A 20,343-nucleotide genomic window follows, 5' to 3' on the forward strand; every position below is an offset into this window, starting at 1 on the left:
TCCTTTTATCTTTTATAATTTGTATTTCCTGGCAGTAGTTTAGAGTAGTTACATGTATAAAATATTTACATTGTAATTAACTGTAGATATAGAATTTACTGCTTATAATGAAAGCAGCCTCTAGTAGAAAGTGCTGATGCACCAACTGGTAATAATAACAGCAAACACAAACCACAAACATGAACTCATGCTCTTTTATTTCTCAAACCTTTAACCTGTTGTGATCATAAATTGACATTTCCTCCACCAATTGACAAGTTTACAATTGTCAATTGTAAACTTGTCAATTTTAAAAACACAAATCTTTTCTCAGAATCCTCTCTAATCAAGCAGTGTATTTATTTTGTAAAATTTACTGATCCTCCAATGAAATCATGACCCAAGGTAACATCATTAAAGCATTCATGATTACATTTAAGTGCTTCCAGTGTAATGTAGGCCAGATTTTGGCTGATAACTAAGATCTATGACATCTTAATATTGGTAAGGTCTGGGCCCTGACAGCAGATCCTTTGAGGTGAGGTGACTAGTGGAGTGTGTCGTGCTGTCTCCAGTCTTCTTCGGGGTGCCCATCAGGCTCTCCATGTAGCTGGGACGTTTGATTACAAGGGATGGCTTGGTGGCAGCTGAAGAACTCACAGGATCCAGCTTCAAGGCAGGAGATGTAAGAGACACATTGGGAGTATCACTTGGCTTGGAGCTGGCAGAAGGTCCACCACCACCTGAGGCTGAAATGCTGGTTTTAGGGTGGCTGCTTTGCTCACCATCAAGGTGGTCCTGGAAATGAACATTAACAATCCATTTTGAACATTTTTAGATTAAAAGCTTTTTTTGTTGTTTCTATTGATTTCACTTCCCGAGAAGCCAAAACTTCGGTAAAAAAGAATAACACTAAAATTATTATTTGTCATTTTTCTTTCATATAATCTGATGATATTAGCATGTTATGTTACAGGTCATTTTACCTGTTCCTCCCTTTTCTCACTCTCCTCCTTTTTATTTTCCTTGTCACTGTCACTACCAGAGGAGCCTGAACTGGAGCTTGAGTCCTGCTCAGAAAGGAAGCGTTAGAAACTCATCAACTCACAAACATGATTACCAAAATGAGCAGAGACACATTTTTTTTTCATCACACAGGAAAGAACTACCTTCTTTTTGTCTTTCTTCTTCTTGTCTTTCTTCTTCTTCTTTTTCTTCTTCTTGTCATCATCACTGCTGGAAGAAGAAACCGAAGAGGAACTGGAATCCTGGGATGTAAATATGATAGTGAGGTTACACAATCATAAGACGGATAGGAACCAGAGTTTTGAAAATATACAAAGGAGGAGGAGACAGTGAGTCCACTCTTCTTTACCTTTTTCTTGTCTTTCTTCTTCTTTTTCTTCTTATCCTTCTTCTTCTTCTTCTTCTTATCATCATCACTAGAAGAATCGCTTGAGGAGCTTGATGAAGAAGAAGAATCCTGGACAAAAAACAAGGAACATATTTCATTTAGAGGAATTACAGTAGCTTATCCTCCATTTGCCAACATCTGTTTTTTGTTGTTGTTGTTGTTTTGAGGGTTTTTTTGACTTTCACAAGTGTTGTGACTTGTCCAATAAGCTTTGGAAACTTTTTGAATAAAACTCATTAAGTCAATCTAAAACCTTAAAGTGGATGGCCCCTCACCTTCTTTTTCTTCCTCTTCTTCTTCTTGTCCTTCTTCTTCTTCTTCTTCTTTTTCTAAATATGAAAAAGAAGACTCAATTTAAATTGTGCAATCTTCTATCTTTCATAATTTTGAGTGCGGCAAATGTATTTGTAAAGACGAAAATGGCGATATTTGTAGATGTTCTTCTCACCTTGTCATCATCACTATCAGAGGAAGAAGAGGAGCTATCATCAGAAGAGCTAGAATCCTAGAAAGTGCATCAGTCAGTCAGTAACAGAAATACACGATTTTCTGTAAAATATATATTTAGACTTTTTCTAACCACCTTCTTCTTCTTCTTCTTCTTCTTCTTTTTCTTCGTCTGCTTCTTTTTCTTTTTCTTCTTCTTTTTCTTCTTTTCATCTTCACTATCAGAGGAAGAAGAAGAAGAGGAGCTGGAATCCTGTAAAAGAGTTGAACAATTACAAGTTTAATTTGTTATTATTAGTATATATTAGTAGTAGTAGTACTGTTATTAGAGTTCTGTATGGGTAGCTGGCAATCTTTTACCTTTTTCTTTTTCTTCTTTTTGTCCTTCTCCTCCCCTCCTTCTCCTTCATCATCACTCAGGTTGCCATCCTCAGGTACTGCCTCTACTCCCCCCGCTAGACAGGAAACATCATTGCCATCAATACCATTGCCAATGCCATCAATGCTATTTGATCTATGTAAGAGCTAGAGAGGCATACATACCAGCCAATGTAGAGGAGACTTTGCAATCGTCTGAAGTTTGAAGCTGTCATGGGAAAGGAATGTAATTATTATATTTTTTTCTTCCTGTCATGCCTTTCTATATAAAAACAAGGACGTGGTCACCATGATGTGACCACTCGTGTTTGTAGGCTCCCTAAAGCACTGAGTCAGCTGTAAACATTTAATTTTTCTCAACATGGGGAGAAACCAAGGATACTGAAAACTCCTTTGGAATCATCTTTTCAATGAAGCAGCAAACTCCAGAGCAAGAAAAATTAAACAAAAAAAACTGTAGGTCTTCTGTTAGCCACTTGAGGCTGATCCCAAAAACCTGTCGGCTCCATTAATCTCTCAAGCTTTTGTCTCTTGTGCACAGTCATCTTTAGCTATCCTGGTACTTCTTATCTAGGCTAGCAACTTGACAGCCACACAGTAAATTTGCACCGAACCATATTCAGCTTTATCATCTTTTCTGAGTCCAACAGGGCAATCATAATATATAAAAGGAACATCATGCAGTGCTTACTTAAACCTGAAACTGGCAACCGAGAAAAATTATCGAGAATAAGTTTGCATCGGCTTAATTTTTTTTAGAGCCAGGAGCTGTCGCTCTTTTGTTTACACGTATTGAGTTTGTGCATGCAGGTGTAGTGTGAAAACGTATGCGTGAGCAAATATTTCACCTTGCCAGCAACCTTTTCATCTGGTCCTGGAATCACACCACCTACAAAAATGGAGAAAAGACAACCAAAAGGATCAACATAAATGTTTGGCTACTGTGATTTATATTACTGTGCACAAGAGCAAGTAGAAAACACTCACCTGCTGCTGACAGAACAATATCACTCTGCTCTTCATCCTGAAAGAAGACACAGAAGCACACGCACACAGTTAAGCTAAAGAAATAAACTTCATAAACTTTCAAAATGATAAAAGCTGAATTGTTAGGAATCATTTCCTGATGGTGAAAAGCCAGTGCAAGGGTAAATGTGCTCACTGTGGGTGGGTCACAGAGCAACAGGACTGATGCTTTTATTAAACACAAACACAAGTTACTTTACTTTTTTCTCATCGTCCTCCTTCTTCTTGTCCTTTTTCTTTTTCTCCTTGTCACTGTCAGAAGATGAGGATGAAGATGAAGAGCTGGAATCCTGTATTAAGGAAAAGAAATATAATTCATCTTGTTGTTTAAATAAAGAAATGAAACCCCTATGGTAAGGGTTTCTTCTTAATTGTTCATGCCTGGATACTGACTGTATATTTTGTAACGTCATATGAATGTAAGAGGACAACAAACATCCACATCTGTTTTACCTTTTTCTTGTCCTTCTTTTTCTTCTTCTTCTTGTCCTTTTTCTTCTTCTTCTTTTTCTTCTTCTCATCCTCACTGTCAGAAGAAGATGAAGAAGAGGAGCTATTTGAGCTGCAGTCCTGTGGAAAAAAAAATGTATTTAAAACAAAAAAGTCTTAATGAACTTTTAAACACAAGTGAAATATAAAGATTAGTCACTTGAAAATTAAGACCCTTGGACAATACCTTCTTCTTTTTCTTTTTCTTTTTCTTGTCCTTTTTCTTCTTCTTCTTTTTCTTCTTCTCATCCTCACTGTCAGAAGAAGAAGAGGAGGAGCTATTTGAGCTGCAGTCCTGTGGAAAAATGAATATATTTAAAACAAATTATCATCAATGAACTGTGATACAGAAATTAGTCAGTTGAAAATTAAGAACCTCAGGCATTACCTTCTTCTTTTTCTTCTTGTCCTTTTTCTTCTTCTTCTTTTTCTTCTTGTCATCCTCGCTGTCAGAAGAGGATGAAGAAGAGGAGCTATCTGAGCTGCAGTCCTGTGGAAAAACAAATGTATTTAAAACAAAAAAGTCTTAATGAACTTTTAAACACAAGTGAAATAGAGAGATTAGTCACTTGAAAATTAAGACCCTTGGACAATACCTTCTTCTTTTTCTTTTTCTTTTTCTTGTCCTTTTTCTTCTTCTTCTTTTTCATCTTGTCATCCTCACTGTCAGAAGAGGATGAAGAAGAAGAGCTATCAGAAGACGAGGAGCTGGAGTCCTGTGAAAGGAAAAAAATATAGTTAACACACAAAAATCTCTTTAATTAATGAGTTTTAACACAGAAGTAAAATACTTTATTCACTTGAAAATTAAGAAAGACGGGGAATACCTTCTTCTTCTTCTTCTTCTGCTTCTTGTCTTTTTTCTTCTTCTTTTTCTTCTTGTCATCCTCACTATCAGAAGAAGAGGAGCTGGAGTCCTGTGAGAAAGGAATAAAAAGTATTCACATATAAACTGCCTGATCGTGGCTCAAGAGTTGGGAGTTCGCCTTGTAATCGGAAGGTTGCCAGTTCGAGCCCCAGCTTGGACAGTCTCGGTCGTTGTGTCCTTGGGCAAGACACTTCACCCGTTGCCTACTGGTGGTGGTCAGAGGGCCCGGTGGCGCCAGTGTCCGGCAGCCTCGCCTCTGTCAGTGCGCCCCAGGGTGGCTGTGGCTACGATGTAGCTTGCCATCACCGGTGTGTGAATGGGTGAATGACTGGATATGTAAAGCGCTTTGGGGTCCTTAGGGACTAGTAAAAGCGTTATATAAATACAGGCCATTTACCATTTACCATAAAATCTATTTCTGTCTGCACATTAACACAGACACATCAGGCAGGTGACAATAGTGATGTTCATACCTTCTTCTTCTTCTTCTTCTTGTCATCTTCACTGTCAGAAGATGAAGAAGAGCTATCTGAAGAAGAGCTGGATTGCTGTGAGAAAGGAATAAAAAGTATTAAGTATAAATCATTCTCTGTCTTTTTCCTCAGAGTTACATACATGTGGTGACAATGGTGAGTTTCACACCTTCTTCTTCTTTTTCTTTTTCTTCTTCTTCTTTTCGTCCTCACTGTCAGATAATGAACTATCAGATGATGAGGAAGAAGATTCCTAGGACAGAGGACGTATAATACATATTCATTAACATAGTCTACCATATACTTATCCTTTGTCTCTGTCATTTGTCATTTATGGTATGTTGAAATTTGATAGTCTTATTAAACAATTAGTCGTCGTAAAATTTGCCAGTTTTGGAGGGGAAATTAAACCCACTTTCTTCTTCTTTTCCTTGTTCTTCTTCTTTTCCTTCTTCTTCTTCTTTTCCTTCTTCTTGTCATCCTCGTCATCTGATGAGCTAAAATCCTGAGACAAATAAAAAAAAAATTACAATGATAAGTTTGGAATGTTTTGATGTATTGTGCTCTGTTTTTTCACACAACTGAGTGGATTGGTGGATCGGTACACAGGACCTATATGATTGATTCAAATTAAGAATTTTTTTCTCTGCTAAACATGTACGGCATTTAAATTATGGTATGCAATACATTTCTCATGAATCTGATGAAATCCTGATGAAAAAACATGTTGGTCGATTAATAAAACTGTTCTTTATACCACAGGTGTTACTGGAACGTCGACCTCTTTAGCAATGCAATGTATAAAATTACAGACTTGAGTTGTTTCTCACCTGACCAAGATCGTCTGCATGTTTTATTTGGCTATTGGAACCTGGTAAGATTGAATGCAACAAAATGCAGTGCATTAGTTTAATCATTCTGGAAACAAAAACACATATTGTTATGTAAACAGCTGGTCTACTATGATCACAGAATGTAGGGTTGCAGGATGGTTTAGGACATGTTGTTATAAAGGGGATCTAGACACAGCCACCATTCTGGCTTTGTGAGCTGACCTCAGCACTACTCCACGATAACCCAATGAATGTTCAGTATCTGTTTGTGAACGGCAAATTAAACGAACTACCCGATTGATTTAATTGAATCATCGAGGAGATCCTGCAAAGCAGAAATCAAGAACAAACTGTCATCGTGAAATAGCGTAGATCACCTACCAGCCTGAGATATGACGACACTGTCATGGATATACTCTTTCTCCTTGTCTTTTTTCTTCTTCTTTTCCTTTTCCTTTTTCTTCTTCTTCTTTTTCTTTTCATCCTGCCAGGAAACATTGAACAGCAGTTGTTTCGTAAATGCATTTTTATTTCGCGTGTATTCATGCAGTGTTACATTTGTATTAATAAAAAAGACTCAGGAGAAGGATTCAAAATCAGACGTCAAAACCAACTCACAGTATGCACATCCATGCATAACCATGCATGAGCAGTGATGCATGGAAGCATGCATACAACTGATATGTTATTGTATTCTCATGATAAGACACATAACTTTCTCAGACACAACTTATCGGTAGCTGGATGAGATCCAAAAGATATCATTGTTAATGGGCGTGTTCCTCTCACATAGTTTGTCATTTCAGATCAGGACATTAAAGCCTATTGCCTGTTGAGAAATCATTTCTGCTGCTCTGTATACTTATTTTTGAGACCTTCTACTTCAGTAAGTTAAATAAAGTCACAATAAAGCTCATCAGTTGTTAAGTCCTATCAGAGGTGACCCAGTAGGTGGTTAACTGGTTGTTGCTTTGAAATGTTTATCCTTTGTGTCTTTGACCTTTGTCTTTTTATCTTAAAATCATGCAATAGCAAAATAACTGGCTTTTCCTGAGTCTCCAGACTTTACACCCACATCATGTCATCATATGACTGTAGTCATCTAAAAGTTGCAAAATTGGAAAACTAGACAAAACTGGAATTGTGAGTCATTGTGTGCTCCTTGAGATATTTTAAGGGCTGAAATTGACAAGAGCAGGGAGAAGACTGGCGTGCTTATCTATCAGTTTGCTGAGAGACAGGATAAAAATGCAGTTTTTAGATTCAATCCACCCTAAATATTCACTGAACAGACGGCATTTTTAGACAGTATCCTTACCTAAGGCAGATACATAATTAAACGGGACCATCAATCCCATGTGAGCCGATTTGAAATTGTGCTTCTAGCCAAGGACTTTGTATAGCTGCTTTTCGTAAGGATTTACATAAACAAAACTGCAAAACTCTCTAAGTGTTTGGAAGGGTATTCACATTCCTAAGCAAACATCAAGATGGCTAGAATTAATGACTGCAAGCAATGTTGTCATGACTAAGTCATGTAATGGCAGCACCTGGTAAATGACAGGTTAGAGCAGGCAAGGAACTGCAAGGGAGTCATGTTTTTCTACTTGGTAATAAGCACATAGAGCCCATAGAAGCTACATGTGAGCAAGAAAACCCTGGCTTCTCCTAAAACCAGAATCTATTAATAAAGGTGAAAATTCTAATGAAAACAGATCAGTCACATGATCACAGAAATTACACACTTTTTCAGATTTATTACATTAGAATTGAAGGCTCTAGATCAGCCATCAATCATCACAACCTACTTCTGTCAAGGGTCTGCTGTTGTGTTTGACTTTGTGTCTCATGTGTCAACATACTGAGAACAAAAGCGCTCTGGACAGCCCTCAGAAAACTGTTTTGGATGCCTGACCTTAGCAGGAGCTTTTAAAAAAAGGCTCTCAAAGACCCATCACAGGATCTGTGGTTAGGTGTAGATGTGTGTGTCATGCATGTGGGTGTGCGGGTAAAACTGTTTTGTCACTATATCAGCAAAACTACAATTTACCAATAAACACAAAGTGCTCTGCATGGATGCATCAGCAACATTTTGGTGCACACTTTTGCTCACACTGACTAGTTAAAAATGCCCCAGTGTTACAAGTGATGTGTGACAAACTGTGACCTGCATATCAAATAGTGGTTGGAAATAACACGAGGCATTCAGTCTGAAAGTTGAAGTGGCTGTTTGAGAAGAGTTTTTCTTCCATGGCTCCACATGTGAAGATCTCATTTATTTAGATTTTTGTTGAACAAATAATTTTCCTCTTCAAACCCTGATCAGCACATGCCAATCTGCAACTTACCTCACTATCACTGTCTGAGGAGCTACTGGAGGAAGATGAAGATGAAGAAGATGATGATGATGAGGAGGAGCTGGAGCTCTGTTGAGAAAGAAGGAGAATATTAGTGCTTAATTTTACGTACAGAAGTTTATGTACGCAACATTTTGTTTATGAAACGATACATGAGAAGGAATGAGTCACGGCCAACACGCCCCAGTGAGTTTCTGTCATACGAGGGCAGGTTGTGTATGTGATTGCATATGAAAGAGCCCCTTCAGGCACTTGGCAACACATATAAAGGAAAACTCCACAAACAAGCACACATGCACACACCTATCCCTGCTATGTCATTAACCACTTGTGCAAAAAGCGACAGTTGAGCCACACATGGAACAAACAATTCTCTCCTGTTTGACTGGGTGCAGCCATCACTGTACTCCACTCCTCTGTAAGAAGCTGTAACTCATGATTTCAACACCACATGTGCAACGCCCTAAAAAACTGCTGAGTCATCTTAGTAGATACCAGAAAATATTTACAGAAAAAAAATTCCAAATACAATCAATACCGTTTTCATCGGTAGTTCACTTTACTGAACTCTGCCACACTTACTTTCTTCTTCTTCTTTTTCACCTTCTTTTTCTTCTTTTCTTTCTTGCCGATACCCTCATCTTCACTGTCTGGAGAGCTGTCGAGTGAATACATCTCCTGGTAAACGCAAGAGAGGAGAAAGTAGATGTGTTATCTTCAGTGGCGAAATTGAGCCTGTGAACAGAGCTGCTTTAATTGCTTCACTATCATTAGATAATGGAGAAGTCACAACGTGTGTGCTTTGTTTCTCCTGCTCACCTCATCTCCTGTTCCTGCAGGTTTCCCGGTCTGAGTCTTGTCTCCCTGCGTCTTGGCCAGCTCCGCAGGCTCTTCTACCTCAGCCGGGGGCTGCGAACCGCCAGAGGGCACCGCTGCAGGCTGGACACCTGCAGTGTCTCCTCCACCTGCAGTTAAACAATTCAGGTGAGCAGTGTTACAAATATCTGCCTGAAAGACATCAATTTCTCTGAACGCTCAACTAAATGAGTAATCTGTATATACAAACTTTATTGAGGATCATCTGTCTTATCAGCCAATTTTTAACGTGCACTTTGAATAAAATATTAAAATAAATTAAAAACACATATGACAGCATCATATGCCAGGACTTCCTTGTTATCCAACTTCCTTAAAAGAACAGCCAGGTTAAAACTCAGAAATTAAAAATCAGGCATCAACACTAAAACTGTGCCTGCATATACTTTATAGAGCCTTTGGCTATAAATCAGTGAATACTCTAATAATTAACAATTTGGGGAAGTGCCACACCCCTGACAGCAGAAGGAAGGTTTAAAAAGAGCCTGCTGTCTACAAATATAAAGCAGTAGGAGTGCATCAGCTGCAATCTCTCTGCAGTGGTTATTCTGCACATTAGAAAAGGCATTATCCAAAAATAAATACATTTAATCCACACTTTTCAAACTGTAAAAGAAAAAAGAAACAAGCCAGTTAACAAATAGCAAACCTTTGAGGAGGGTGGACTCCATTTCGGTCCAGTTCTCTCCTCTGTCCAGGAGTCCAGGTCTCATCTGACAAAGCCACCTGATCACATTTATAACAAGGTGTGGGTGTGTGGAGCCCTGGGGTGGAGTAACAGGGAGGGCCAAAAGCAGAAACTTCCCCACATCGGTTTCAAAATAAAGGTCACTTTAAAAGAAGGTCACTGACTGTCATCTTTTATTGTACCCACTACTTATTTTTCACCACGAAAAGTTCACGGTTGTCTTTTAAGAGGATAGCTGATTATCTGATTTAATTCTCTAAATTGTATTTATTTGCCTCAGTCTTATTCAGAAAGCTGCTTACATGCATTGTATTTGACTGTCACCATCTGTTTGTGTTATGAGACTTACACAGCTTGAAAGGCTGTTTTACCTGTGCAAACAGGTGGTGCTAGTTTTATGACTGGACTGTAGCCTGTGTGCATTATCTGCATGAATTAAAAAAATTGGATAGTGTTGCAGAAGGAGAAGGATTGCCATTGTTCTAGCAGGTCAAAGCAGGGAATTATCAAAAACCAATTTTAACTATCCATGATTCCAAAATGTAGGAATAGGTTTAGGGGAATAAAGCTCTTTGCCTTTAATGTGGAGCATTAAAGGAAAAAATAGAAAGAGAGAGAGAGAGGTGATTTAATCATGTTGCTGCTATGTCGCCTCCTAGTGGAGGATCATGGTTAAAACCACAACATTCTGCTAAGCAGGGGTGTTCCTGGGCCACATACAATCTTTTTGATCTGGAGTGAGAAAAATAAAAATAAACTGAGAAACATTATTTAAAAAGGAAGTACTTGTGTTGTTAAAATGTTATTAAAGTGCAACAAAGTGCATTCTGAAGATGTTTAAATGCTTAAAAAAAACTAAAATCATGAGTCCAAATGCAATTTGCCCCATTAAAAGTTTTGCCAAATGCTAGAATGCAGTAAAATGCAATAGTGCTTTCCGAAAGTCTTTCAAAGGTTTTTTCCCACCCATTTTCAGTCCAGTCCTTGTACAGACCCTTTTTAGAAGTTTCTTTTTAAACCCACTTAACGCTGAGCTGGGAATTATTCAAGCATAAAAAATGTACCCGACTCAAGGGATGAATCGATGTTATGTCTACACATAACAGACAATATTTTAAAATTGTATCTTTAGAAACTTTGTTAGTAGCAGCCTGTTGCAAAAACAATTTGTTGTTGATTCCCTAAGAGCTATTAGTGAGGATGTTGGTATATCTAAGCATGGCGTGCAGTGTATCGTTAAAACAAATCTGAGTAAACTGAACAAAAGAAGTAGTAGCAGGTAGTAGCAAGCGACGCATGACAGTGAGTGTCATGCTTGGGGCTGCATTTCACCCAGTGGTGTTGGGAAGCTTGATGAAAATAATGGAATTATGAACATGGAAAATTACAGTTCAAACTGGAAAGCATCTGATTCATTACAGCTTCATTTTTTCAACATGACGATGATCCCAAACGCACTGCCAATGCAGAAGAAAACATATCTTGATATCAAAAACATAGAGTGGGGTACCCTCAGTCATAGACTGGCCTCCCCAGTGCCTGGGCGTCAATATTACTGTAGCAGTGTGGGATCAGCTTGACAAAGAACAGAAAAAAACGAAGCCAGCATTCAAATAAGAGCATTTAATGCCCTTCAAGAGGCCCGGAGAAGAATAGGCAATGTAAGAAATGACAAGAAAGCTTGGCTAAGAGAGTTCAGGCTGTTGTAAAGAATAAAAGTGGTCATCTCAAATATTGACTTTCATATATGTTATTATCATACAAAGTCTTTTTGCCTTATATACTTTTTTCCATGCATATTTGCACATCTTCAATAAACCAATAAAGTGAGACGTGGCTCAGAGGACTGTAAGGACTTTACTGCAATTTTCACACTTTGCAGTTAGTTAGTCAGCGGGACAACACAGGCCTTTTCACGGGTCCCCGAGCCGCGTGTTTGATACCTCTTAATCTGTTCCTTCGTCGCTTCCGTAGTACAACTGGTCAGTGAAGTTAGCTAAAAAGGCTACAGGCTTGAGTTTCGGAAATGGGGGCTTAAATAAGGGCGAAATGAAGTCTCACAATACCGCTTGAAGATTAAAAAATAATAATCAAAATACATTTTAAATATATATATTTTTAAATTTCCTCTTAAATACAACTAATATGGGGAAAGAGAAGCAACTTTAGGTAAGGTCAACGGAAGACAGCAGGTTTATTTTGAAATTTATCCGGAAGAAGTTACAGCGTGTAGCTGTAGCTTAGGTTGTATACCAAACTCTGGCGAAGGATGGAAATACGCTTTCTTTTATTTACGTTTTTTGTGTTTTAAATCGTGAGTTTGTCAGTCTAGTTTAACTTCATAATGTAGAGGAGCTAGCTAACGCTCGCTTGCTAGCGGACAGCCGGCACAGAGGGACGGTTACTTTGTTGACCCTCATCCGCACGTCTCACCGCTCTTTGGTCATGTTTCTGTACCAAACACATTTTGTGTTTTGGGGCATTTTAAAGGGTCACTTCTTCGGCCACTCTGTACGTGGAGGACCTACGGTGCGCTATGACTTCTAGCTAAATTCGACTGACTGGTCGTCGTCATGCCGAGAGAAGCGACGTCCCCTCCGCTGACGGTGACTGTGCTGGCAGCGCTGTGGGTCAGTGTGGGTCGGTGCGATGTCTTCGGATCTCTGGGGCAAGGATGTGATAATGGAAAGGTAAAAATCTCACTACCTGTGTGTGTCTGCTGGTGTAAATGACATCCATGTTTTAAGTCATGTGGTTTATAACCTAGTATTGGTGATTAAAATGCACTTATTTTACGTGTGTGTGTGTGTGTGTGAGATAGCTCTCTTTGGACAGGGACCTGCCTGCGGATGCTGTTTATTGGGACTGTGCTGCGTCTGCATGGCCAGAATTTACTCAGGTAAACATGGAAAAATCATACACCTTAGTCTAACACATCACCAACATAATCACTGTGGCTCATATGGGAGGGGTGTGCTGCACTTACACCGGTTGCCAGGAAATGCAAACAATCATATGAATGAGACTGTTGTGATAAACCCTGCACACACAGCAAATGAGCTGTTAGAGCTGCTCGACCCACTTCAAATCACCTTGCGGCTTCACACTGTTAGTTGTTTGGGTTGCTTTGTTCCCAGATTACAAGTGTTCCCTCTAATTCCTCGTTTCAGAGACTTCCGAGTATTGACACTGTGTACAATCCTGAGGTGAGTAAACACCAGGCAATTTACTTAAGAATCTCATATCTGGACTTTTTACACAACCTTTGGCCCTCCAAACATAAAGCAGGACATGGTTATCTCCTAAAATCAAAGTGCAACTGGATAACACTCCAAACACGTCCCATTCATAGTTCACAAAAATTGAAACCAATTCATTCTTTTATTTTCTTAACCATTTTTTCCTCATGTACTGTCCTGAGGGAGCTGGAGCCTCTCCCAGCTGACATTTGAAACCAGTACATGTAATAGCTCAAAAGCTTTACCAAGCAAGTGTGTTAGTTGCAACAAGATTCAGATTGAGTTAACCAAACCAGCTTTTTTGCTTAGTAAAAGTAATTTGTGTGAAATTTACTAGAAGCTAACTAAGTGTTTGTCTTGTGTGCTTGATGTTTTCACTGCAGCCAGCTCGGCAAATATGCATGGATAAATCTATCTCCTACTATCACCGCATTCCCAACAGGTGAGTGTAAAGGTTTGTGAGTAAGTTCACTAGAGCTGCAGAACACCTTACTGGACGGCCACACAATTAGTTCTGTTTGTACAAAGAGCTGACAGATACACAAGCTTAGTATTGTCACAAAAAGCATTGTTTGACTACATTAAAGCAAGCAACACACTGGCCACTTTATGAGGTACACATTGGTAATACCGAGTTTGACCCCTTTTGGCTTCAGAACTACCTTAATTCTCTAGAATGGTGTAGATTCAACCAGGTGCTGCACACATTCCTCAGTATTTGGTCCATATAGACATGATAGCATCACACAGTTGCTATAGATTTTTCAACTGAACATCGGTGTGTTGGCTCTCTTGTTCCACCACTGTATTTTTTTCATCTTTAGGCATGAAAAGATGAATAAAAATACTTAAGAAAAAAATCCTGATTGAGGTTTTCATAATTCATGCCTGACAGGGTTAAATAACAATAATTACAATGAAACACGTCTTGCATCTATAGTAACATTAAACGACCAGTGGATGGCAGGGTATGGAGTGACACATCAGTGTCCAATGTAGTGGTTTATGTGCAAGTATACCATCAACACTGACACAAATGCAAGAAAACAGCCTTTGAATAGCTGTCCACTGTAGTGACCACTATGCGTGAAAGGGTTAAGGCTCTTGAAGACATTAACCTGTGTTGGTGTTTGTGTTGCAGTGGAGCATACAGACCAATAGGAGCAGAGAGCGGAGAGTACTTGTACTGTCCTCCTCAGCGGTGGCTCAATAACTTGCAGGTTAGTTGCAGTATTGCAGATGGTTTGCTGCTGCCTCTGCCTTTGTATCTTCTGAAACATCAGTTTGTCTGTTCATCGGAGAGATATGTGCATCCTGTGTATTCTGTGTAAACTGAGCCTTTTTGCAGTACTTTCAGGACATGTATTTTTCAGCACTCGGTCACATCCACCCTGAGGCCATACTTTATTGATTGACTTACTTTTTTTCCCCTCCGCTAGTGTATGCCGTTTAAGCTTATAGTAACAACCTGTTAATATCGGGGGAGCATCTTCAGTTAGTTTGCAAAACTGTTTTAACAACAAGCAGCGGATCACTTAGAACCAACAGTTAGGAAACCTTTATTGTCACCTCACTGAAGTACAGCAAAATTATGGGTATCACTGTTTTGTGCATTAAAGTTCATTAAAGCACACAGCACTCCATAACTCCACACAGCTACACAAATACTAGCGTTTAACAACTAACAGAGTAACTTTATACTGCTAAATAAAAACCACCCTAAACACACCTCCCTATGGTTAATCATCATCACGGTGACAGTGCACTCGTAGTGTTATACAGTGTGCTCATTTAATGTCATAGTCAGTGAAACACAACGTTAGCAACTAAGGTCTCTATATCTTTTTGTTATCTGGAGTTACTTACTCTAACATCAGTGCTCAGGCTAAGCAGTCACAGGAAGTTATCACCTTCACGTAGATCAGTCAACCCAGCTTTCTTTTTGTTTTGTGTTTTTAATTCTAGCCCTGTGTGTATTAACATTAAAAAAGGGGGGATTGCTGACAGCAATAAAAAGAAAAAAAAACCTGGATAGACATACTGGTAGCAGAACAGCATTTTCTACAAGGGAGGAGCTAACTGTAAAATGAGAGAAAATGCAGAGTTTTTAGATAAAGTGTTTTGACCTGTCAATGTGGTGAAGGCATCCTGTACCCTTAGCAGAAAAACAGTCCCAAAGCATAGTTTCCACCTCTGTGCTTGACTGTGGGGATGGTGATCTTTGGCTCAGGATCAAAACTCTTTGCATTTAATAGAGAGAAACTGTCATTTTGTCATGAAGCATTTCTAGCCATACCATGAATAACAATAGCAGGACTGGAGTATTTCTTTATTTTTCGTTCCTCGATCCATCCATTTCTTAATATAGGTTAGGGTATTATACATTCATAACTATGGCCAATTTAAAATCACTCATTAACAAAACAAGCACGTTTCAGCATTTATTTATTTATGTAACTTTTTTAATCACAGCAAACATTTTTAATTGTAACAGTATGGAAAATGTGTAGTTTGTACGGCCCGCACCAAACCAGGGCCTCTCCTAAAAGGAAGGCATCCACCATTAATACACCTGTGCCTTCTGTATCGTGACAAGTAAAAATGTGTAGTGGGAAGGTCAGTCGCCTACCTGTTTTTGGTTTCTGCTTTAGGAAGGAACGCTTGTAAAATCCGAATACAGTAGAGAAAAGCACAGAGGAATCGGGCAGTTGTTGACAGTAGAACACACACCCAATTCTTGAGTTACAAATTAGCTTTTATAAAAATCCAAGCTGAAACTCGTGTTCATATCAAACTGCAGTCGATACACGGTGTGTAGTTTTAAGTGCAGCTTAAGAGTAAACCAGGCAAGTGTACCAGCAGTTATGTTCTATGCGTTTGGACCCTTGGTAGCAGGGTTGACACTGACCATGAATTTTCCTTGAAAATCACAGATTTGACCTCCTGCAGTAATATGCCAGCATATAATGTGGATCACAGCTAGTTCTCAGCTATCATTCTCCACAGAGAGAACATTAATATAAGAATATTGATTTTTTTTTTTTTTTAAAGCAACATTAGAAGGACTAATCAGAAAATGTTATGTTGATACAATGTTTATGTTGTTATAAGCACTTGAGTACACAGATGTTAATGAAAATTAAACATAGAATGCTGCAGTAATGGTGGATAATGGGGAGATTCTGGTCACACGTGCGGTGTTCTGTGTTTTGTAGCATGGAGCGGCGGTTTTGCTCTACCATCCGTGTGCACCGCCTCGCGAGCGTCAGATCCTGTCCGACTTGGCTCGCTCCTGTCTGCAGTCCTACATCATGACCCCACACCCACAGCTCAGTAAACACATGGTAAGAAACACTTTCATCAACCTTTGTTCTCATCAGAATTTTTTGGACTTCTGGGATGTTAAACACGGATGCTTGTTAGATTTAATACCATTTCAGATTGGAACTCAGGATCTCGGAGAGACAAGATGCAAAAGCATTGTTTGCTTTAAGAAGACTGTTGAGGGTGTTGTCCTGTCATTGAATTGTCAGTTATTCGTTAAAAACGGCCTTTTTAAGAGCACTCAGGCAGTAGTGATGGTCTTGTACTTCATGGCATCATGAAGTACAAGATAAGTTTTTAGCCTCTGGGAAAAGGGAAGTTACCGAATGTGTTTTCTCTGCTCTGTGCTCAGCCTGTAGCTTTTGTGTCCTGGGGTCGCACCTTGGAGCTGTCCACCGCCGCATCTTTAGACGTCTGTGATTGGCTGGAGGTCAATCACAGAGGTCAGACTTCCAGAAAAGAGTCTGATGCTGTGACACAGATGAGGAAGTATGCCCTGCTGCTGACCTGGTCAGCAGAGCTGCATCAGCTAGAACAAACAACAAAAATGAAGGTTAGGAAACATGACTCAAGATTGAGCTTGCTTTGTTGAGTTATGTGATGTTTTTTAACGTACAGACAAGTAAATAAATGAGTAATTTCAGTTGTCTGATATAACTAACATTGCAGGATTCCCTGAGGCAGTGTTGTGAGCGGACCATCTATTCTCTGTTAAGCGGAGCCACAGAGGCTGAACTAGAGCACAGCGTGAAGACCGAACGCTCAAAACAAACAAAAGTGGGAAGCAAAACCAGGCAGATGAGAGCTGCCCTGAAAGACAGAGAGTTTAATGTTGACAGCAATGAGAGCAATAACACTATGGCAGATGTCTCCGAAACTGTTCCTCAGCGGTCAGGAGATGGTCAGAATAACAGCAGCACGCTTGGATCATCAGCAGGTCAGAGGAAACGCTTTCATCTTTCTAGCTCCAGAGAAGCTCCTCAGGTTCCAACTCAAGCCTCTAAACCCTGGCTCACAGCTCCCTTGGCCTTAAATATGTCTGAGACAGAAGCTCAGAAAGGCCTCAGAAAACTGAACCACTCTGCTGTTTCTGCACATGGTGTGAGCAGTAAACGCACCTTTCCTGACAGGCCTGAAGCCCTGGCTCTCAAGGAAACAGACTCTATTAAACACAATATCAAAGTGGACAACTCTAAAGAGAAAATCCTCGACTCATCTGACGGCAACATGGAGGATAATGAAGTGATAGATGTAAAGGAGAGAGAGCTGGAGCATACACAGATCCACAGCGCCCCAGGATCTCACCAAAAAAGTGAAAGCACCGGCTCCGACTCCGTGCCTAAACCCCAGTCAGAGGCTCAGGCACAACAGCATCCACAGGCAGCCAGCCACAGCCAGCCTATCACCCGTGACTGCAACAGCTGCACACCAGGTGAACACTGTGGCTGTGCCAAGGCCTCGGGATCAGAGGCCCAAGCTGCTGCTGCTGTTGTACGTAAAGAGCTGCAAAGGACCCCGAGGACGGACGAAGCGATGTGGGCAGCAGCGGCGCTAGGCTTCCTGCTGGTTCTCCTGACTCTGTCAGTGCTTCACACTCGCCTGTACCGCCACTGGAGGATCACGCCGAGCCTTTACTGGCACAACCCAAGCAACGACTACGACAGCGTTGCAGGTAACGTCATCAGGGATGAAGAATAGAGCTGTTATGCCCTAATTAAATTAGAATTTTTGTGAAAGATACACATTCTCTTTTAGGTGGAGTTACAAGCCAAGCTTATTCCTGTTATGTTTTTTCTTCCAGATGTGATCCGCAGAAGGTTGCGAATTGCAAAGAGAAGGCGGAAAAGGGGCAGAAGGCAAGAATGCGTTCTCCTGCCGAGCTCCTCCAGCTCAGATGAATGTCCATAGAACTGAAAGAAACACCCCCAATACTGTTTGGAGTGAACTCAAGTGATGAGGGGGAAGAGGGGACCTGAAGGAAAAGAAAAAGGGTGTGTTATGTATGTTGGACTCGTCTTACATGTAGCTGTCTTACACCTACGGTGTGCAGTTTATCTGAGAGAACCTAAATGCTGTAAATGACACACACTGTAGCAGCCCTACAACCACAATGAACAGGCTCAAAGTAATTTGACAGAGGACCTAACATGTCATATTTTTAACATGTCAATATTTTTTTTCATTGAAAGGACAAAAAAAAATGTTTTATTATCCAAAAGAACAGTTAAATTATAACCAGCCATTCCCCAAATAGTTCCAAAACCTCTTAAGCCTTAAAAATGTTTTCATAATTAGTTTTACAGTAATGTTTCTTTCAACTGTAAAGGTTTGATATGCGAAATGTAAGTTGCTGTTGTAAGCAACGCTATGTTTGTGTTGTCATACAAACATGTGAATAGCTGCATTCTGGAGATGTGATTGTGTGATTTGTAAAGAGTGAGTCTACAGGTACTTGGATTAAAATTAAAACTGTAAAGTTAGAACATCCAGATCAGTAATAGATGTGTGGGGGAAAAAACAAAATGATCCAGTCTTTTTGAAGGAGGAGGAGAGAACGTGAGTTGAACTGTGATGATCCAGACCACAATGGAAGGCAGAGTGAAAAGTTTTTGCTGTGATCTCAAATGTACTTTTGCAGTTCCCATCATAGATGCCTCAGAAATTACGGGGTTTAGTCAGATTGTGTACTTAAAATGGTCCATTAGCTTGCTGATTTGGCATTGCACATTTACCAGTTCAAAATAATAAAAAGCATAACAGGTCCACTTTAAGTGCAAGATGGTCAGGTTTTGTTTTTTTGTTCCCCCAAACACTTGTTGATGTAAACTTGCTACAGCTGTGGCTGAATGTTGATATGTAAACAACTTTTGAAGGTAGAACTATTACTCAATACTTTTAAAAATTACCTTTTAAAAAAGTATAAACATGTGTAAAGGCAATTAAATTAAATATTAAATTTGGGCAAAAACAAAGCTGACAACAACATGAAATAATGACATGCTTTACTTTCCAGCCAAGCAGAAATTTAGCTTTAAATTACTGCTTACTTTGCCTGCATACACGTGCAGATTAGCACCATCTGCAGCGTTTTTTCTATTCCATTTCCACCAGCATCATCTGTTGTCAAAAGTGAAAGGCTCGAGTATCATCGCAACTGAAACGCTCCTTGCACATGTACCAACAATTCCTATATAGGGGGAAAACCATTTAGTAAGAAAAAGAAATGCAGGCAAACCCTGGACAATTAAATTGTTTTATTATTTTATTACAAATGTACAGCTTATGAGTTTCCATTACGATTGACCTTTTTAAGTCGTTTTTTTCCCTACTTTACAGTTCTTAATTGTCTTCTGTTAAAAGATAACTCTCCCATCTCCCAAACTGTTGAGCTGTGAAGAAACACAGGAATGCGACAGCACAGGCTACAGTGCACTGTCACGGCTGAGAATCTGATGTGTGTGTGCATGCGTGTGTGTGTGTTAAAGTCTGGCTGAAGAGTCAATGTTTGTACCTGTGCATGGCTTGGTCCAACCGATAAGGGTGAGTGTCTGATGTTGTCTATGTGCTAAATTCTGAACAGAATGAAGGCATATAAAGTCTGCAAAGTGTGACAAAACTGACACAAGCATTAAACATTCACACTAGAGGCACCCTATGTAGTGTCCACTAACTCAGAGGAGGACTGGGCCATGTGCGTTTTTAAGACCCCCCCCTCCTCGTGATCTTTTGAGATGACTGTAGTGTTAAGCCCAAGTATGCTTCAGACCATACCCCCACCCATATTTCCATATGCCAAATCCAATCCTGCACCCAATGTACTTGAGCTAAGACCTTTGGGAGAGTGCAGTACATACTGCAGATCCTACTTCATCCAGCAGGCGTTTGAAAAATAGTGCAACTAAGATCAAAGGAGACACGTTGTCATTCCCATCTTCCCATGGATACGAGCAGG

At 39.8% G+C, this 20,343-nt stretch overlaps 2 protein-coding genes across 2 annotated transcripts; one reads left to right on the forward strand and one right to left on the reverse strand.

The window, feature by feature from the left end:
- Positions 1-373: 373 nt before the first annotated feature.
- Positions 374-9,830, reverse strand: LOC134641625 (cylicin-2-like). The gene is made up of 26 exons (XM_065471957.1): positions 9,790-9,830; positions 9,084-9,229; positions 8,847-8,942; positions 8,256-8,333; positions 6,289-6,391; positions 5,905-5,945; positions 5,490-5,579; positions 5,244-5,327; positions 5,075-5,149; positions 4,561-4,650; positions 4,330-4,449; positions 4,122-4,223; positions 3,921-4,028; positions 3,698-3,814; positions 3,445-3,534; positions 3,206-3,242; positions 3,067-3,107; positions 2,384-2,426; positions 2,201-2,295; positions 1,977-2,093; positions 1,842-1,898; positions 1,669-1,722; positions 1,355-1,462; positions 1,149-1,247; positions 966-1,049; positions 374-777 (listed from the first exon to the last, which is right to left on the reverse strand). The coding sequence occupies exons 1-26, from the start codon at positions 9,809-9,811 to the stop codon at positions 475-477; spliced, it is 2,400 nt and encodes a 799-aa protein (XP_065328029.1). The 5' UTR covers positions 9,812-9,830; the 3' UTR covers positions 374-474.
- Positions 9,831-12,055: 2,225 nt separating this feature from the next.
- On the forward strand, positions 12,056-19,320 carry tp53i13 (tumor protein p53 inducible protein 13). Its single transcript, XM_063494201.1, has 9 exons — positions 12,056-12,518; positions 12,650-12,727; positions 12,999-13,034; positions 13,451-13,509; positions 14,209-14,287; positions 16,283-16,411; positions 16,744-16,944; positions 17,061-18,063; positions 18,193-19,320. The coding sequence occupies exons 1-9, from the start codon at positions 12,402-12,404 to the stop codon at positions 18,297-18,299; spliced, it is 1,809 nt and encodes a 602-aa protein (XP_063350271.1). The 5' UTR covers positions 12,056-12,401; the 3' UTR covers positions 18,300-19,320.
- Positions 19,321-20,343: the final 1,023 nt, after the last annotated feature.

The sequence above is a fragment of the Pelmatolapia mariae genome, linkage group LG14 (assembly GCF_036321145.2).
Source record: "Pelmatolapia mariae isolate MD_Pm_ZW linkage group LG14, Pm_UMD_F_2, whole genome shotgun sequence".
In the NCBI taxonomy this organism is placed as follows: domain Eukaryota; kingdom Metazoa; phylum Chordata; class Actinopteri; order Cichliformes; family Cichlidae; genus Pelmatolapia; species Pelmatolapia mariae.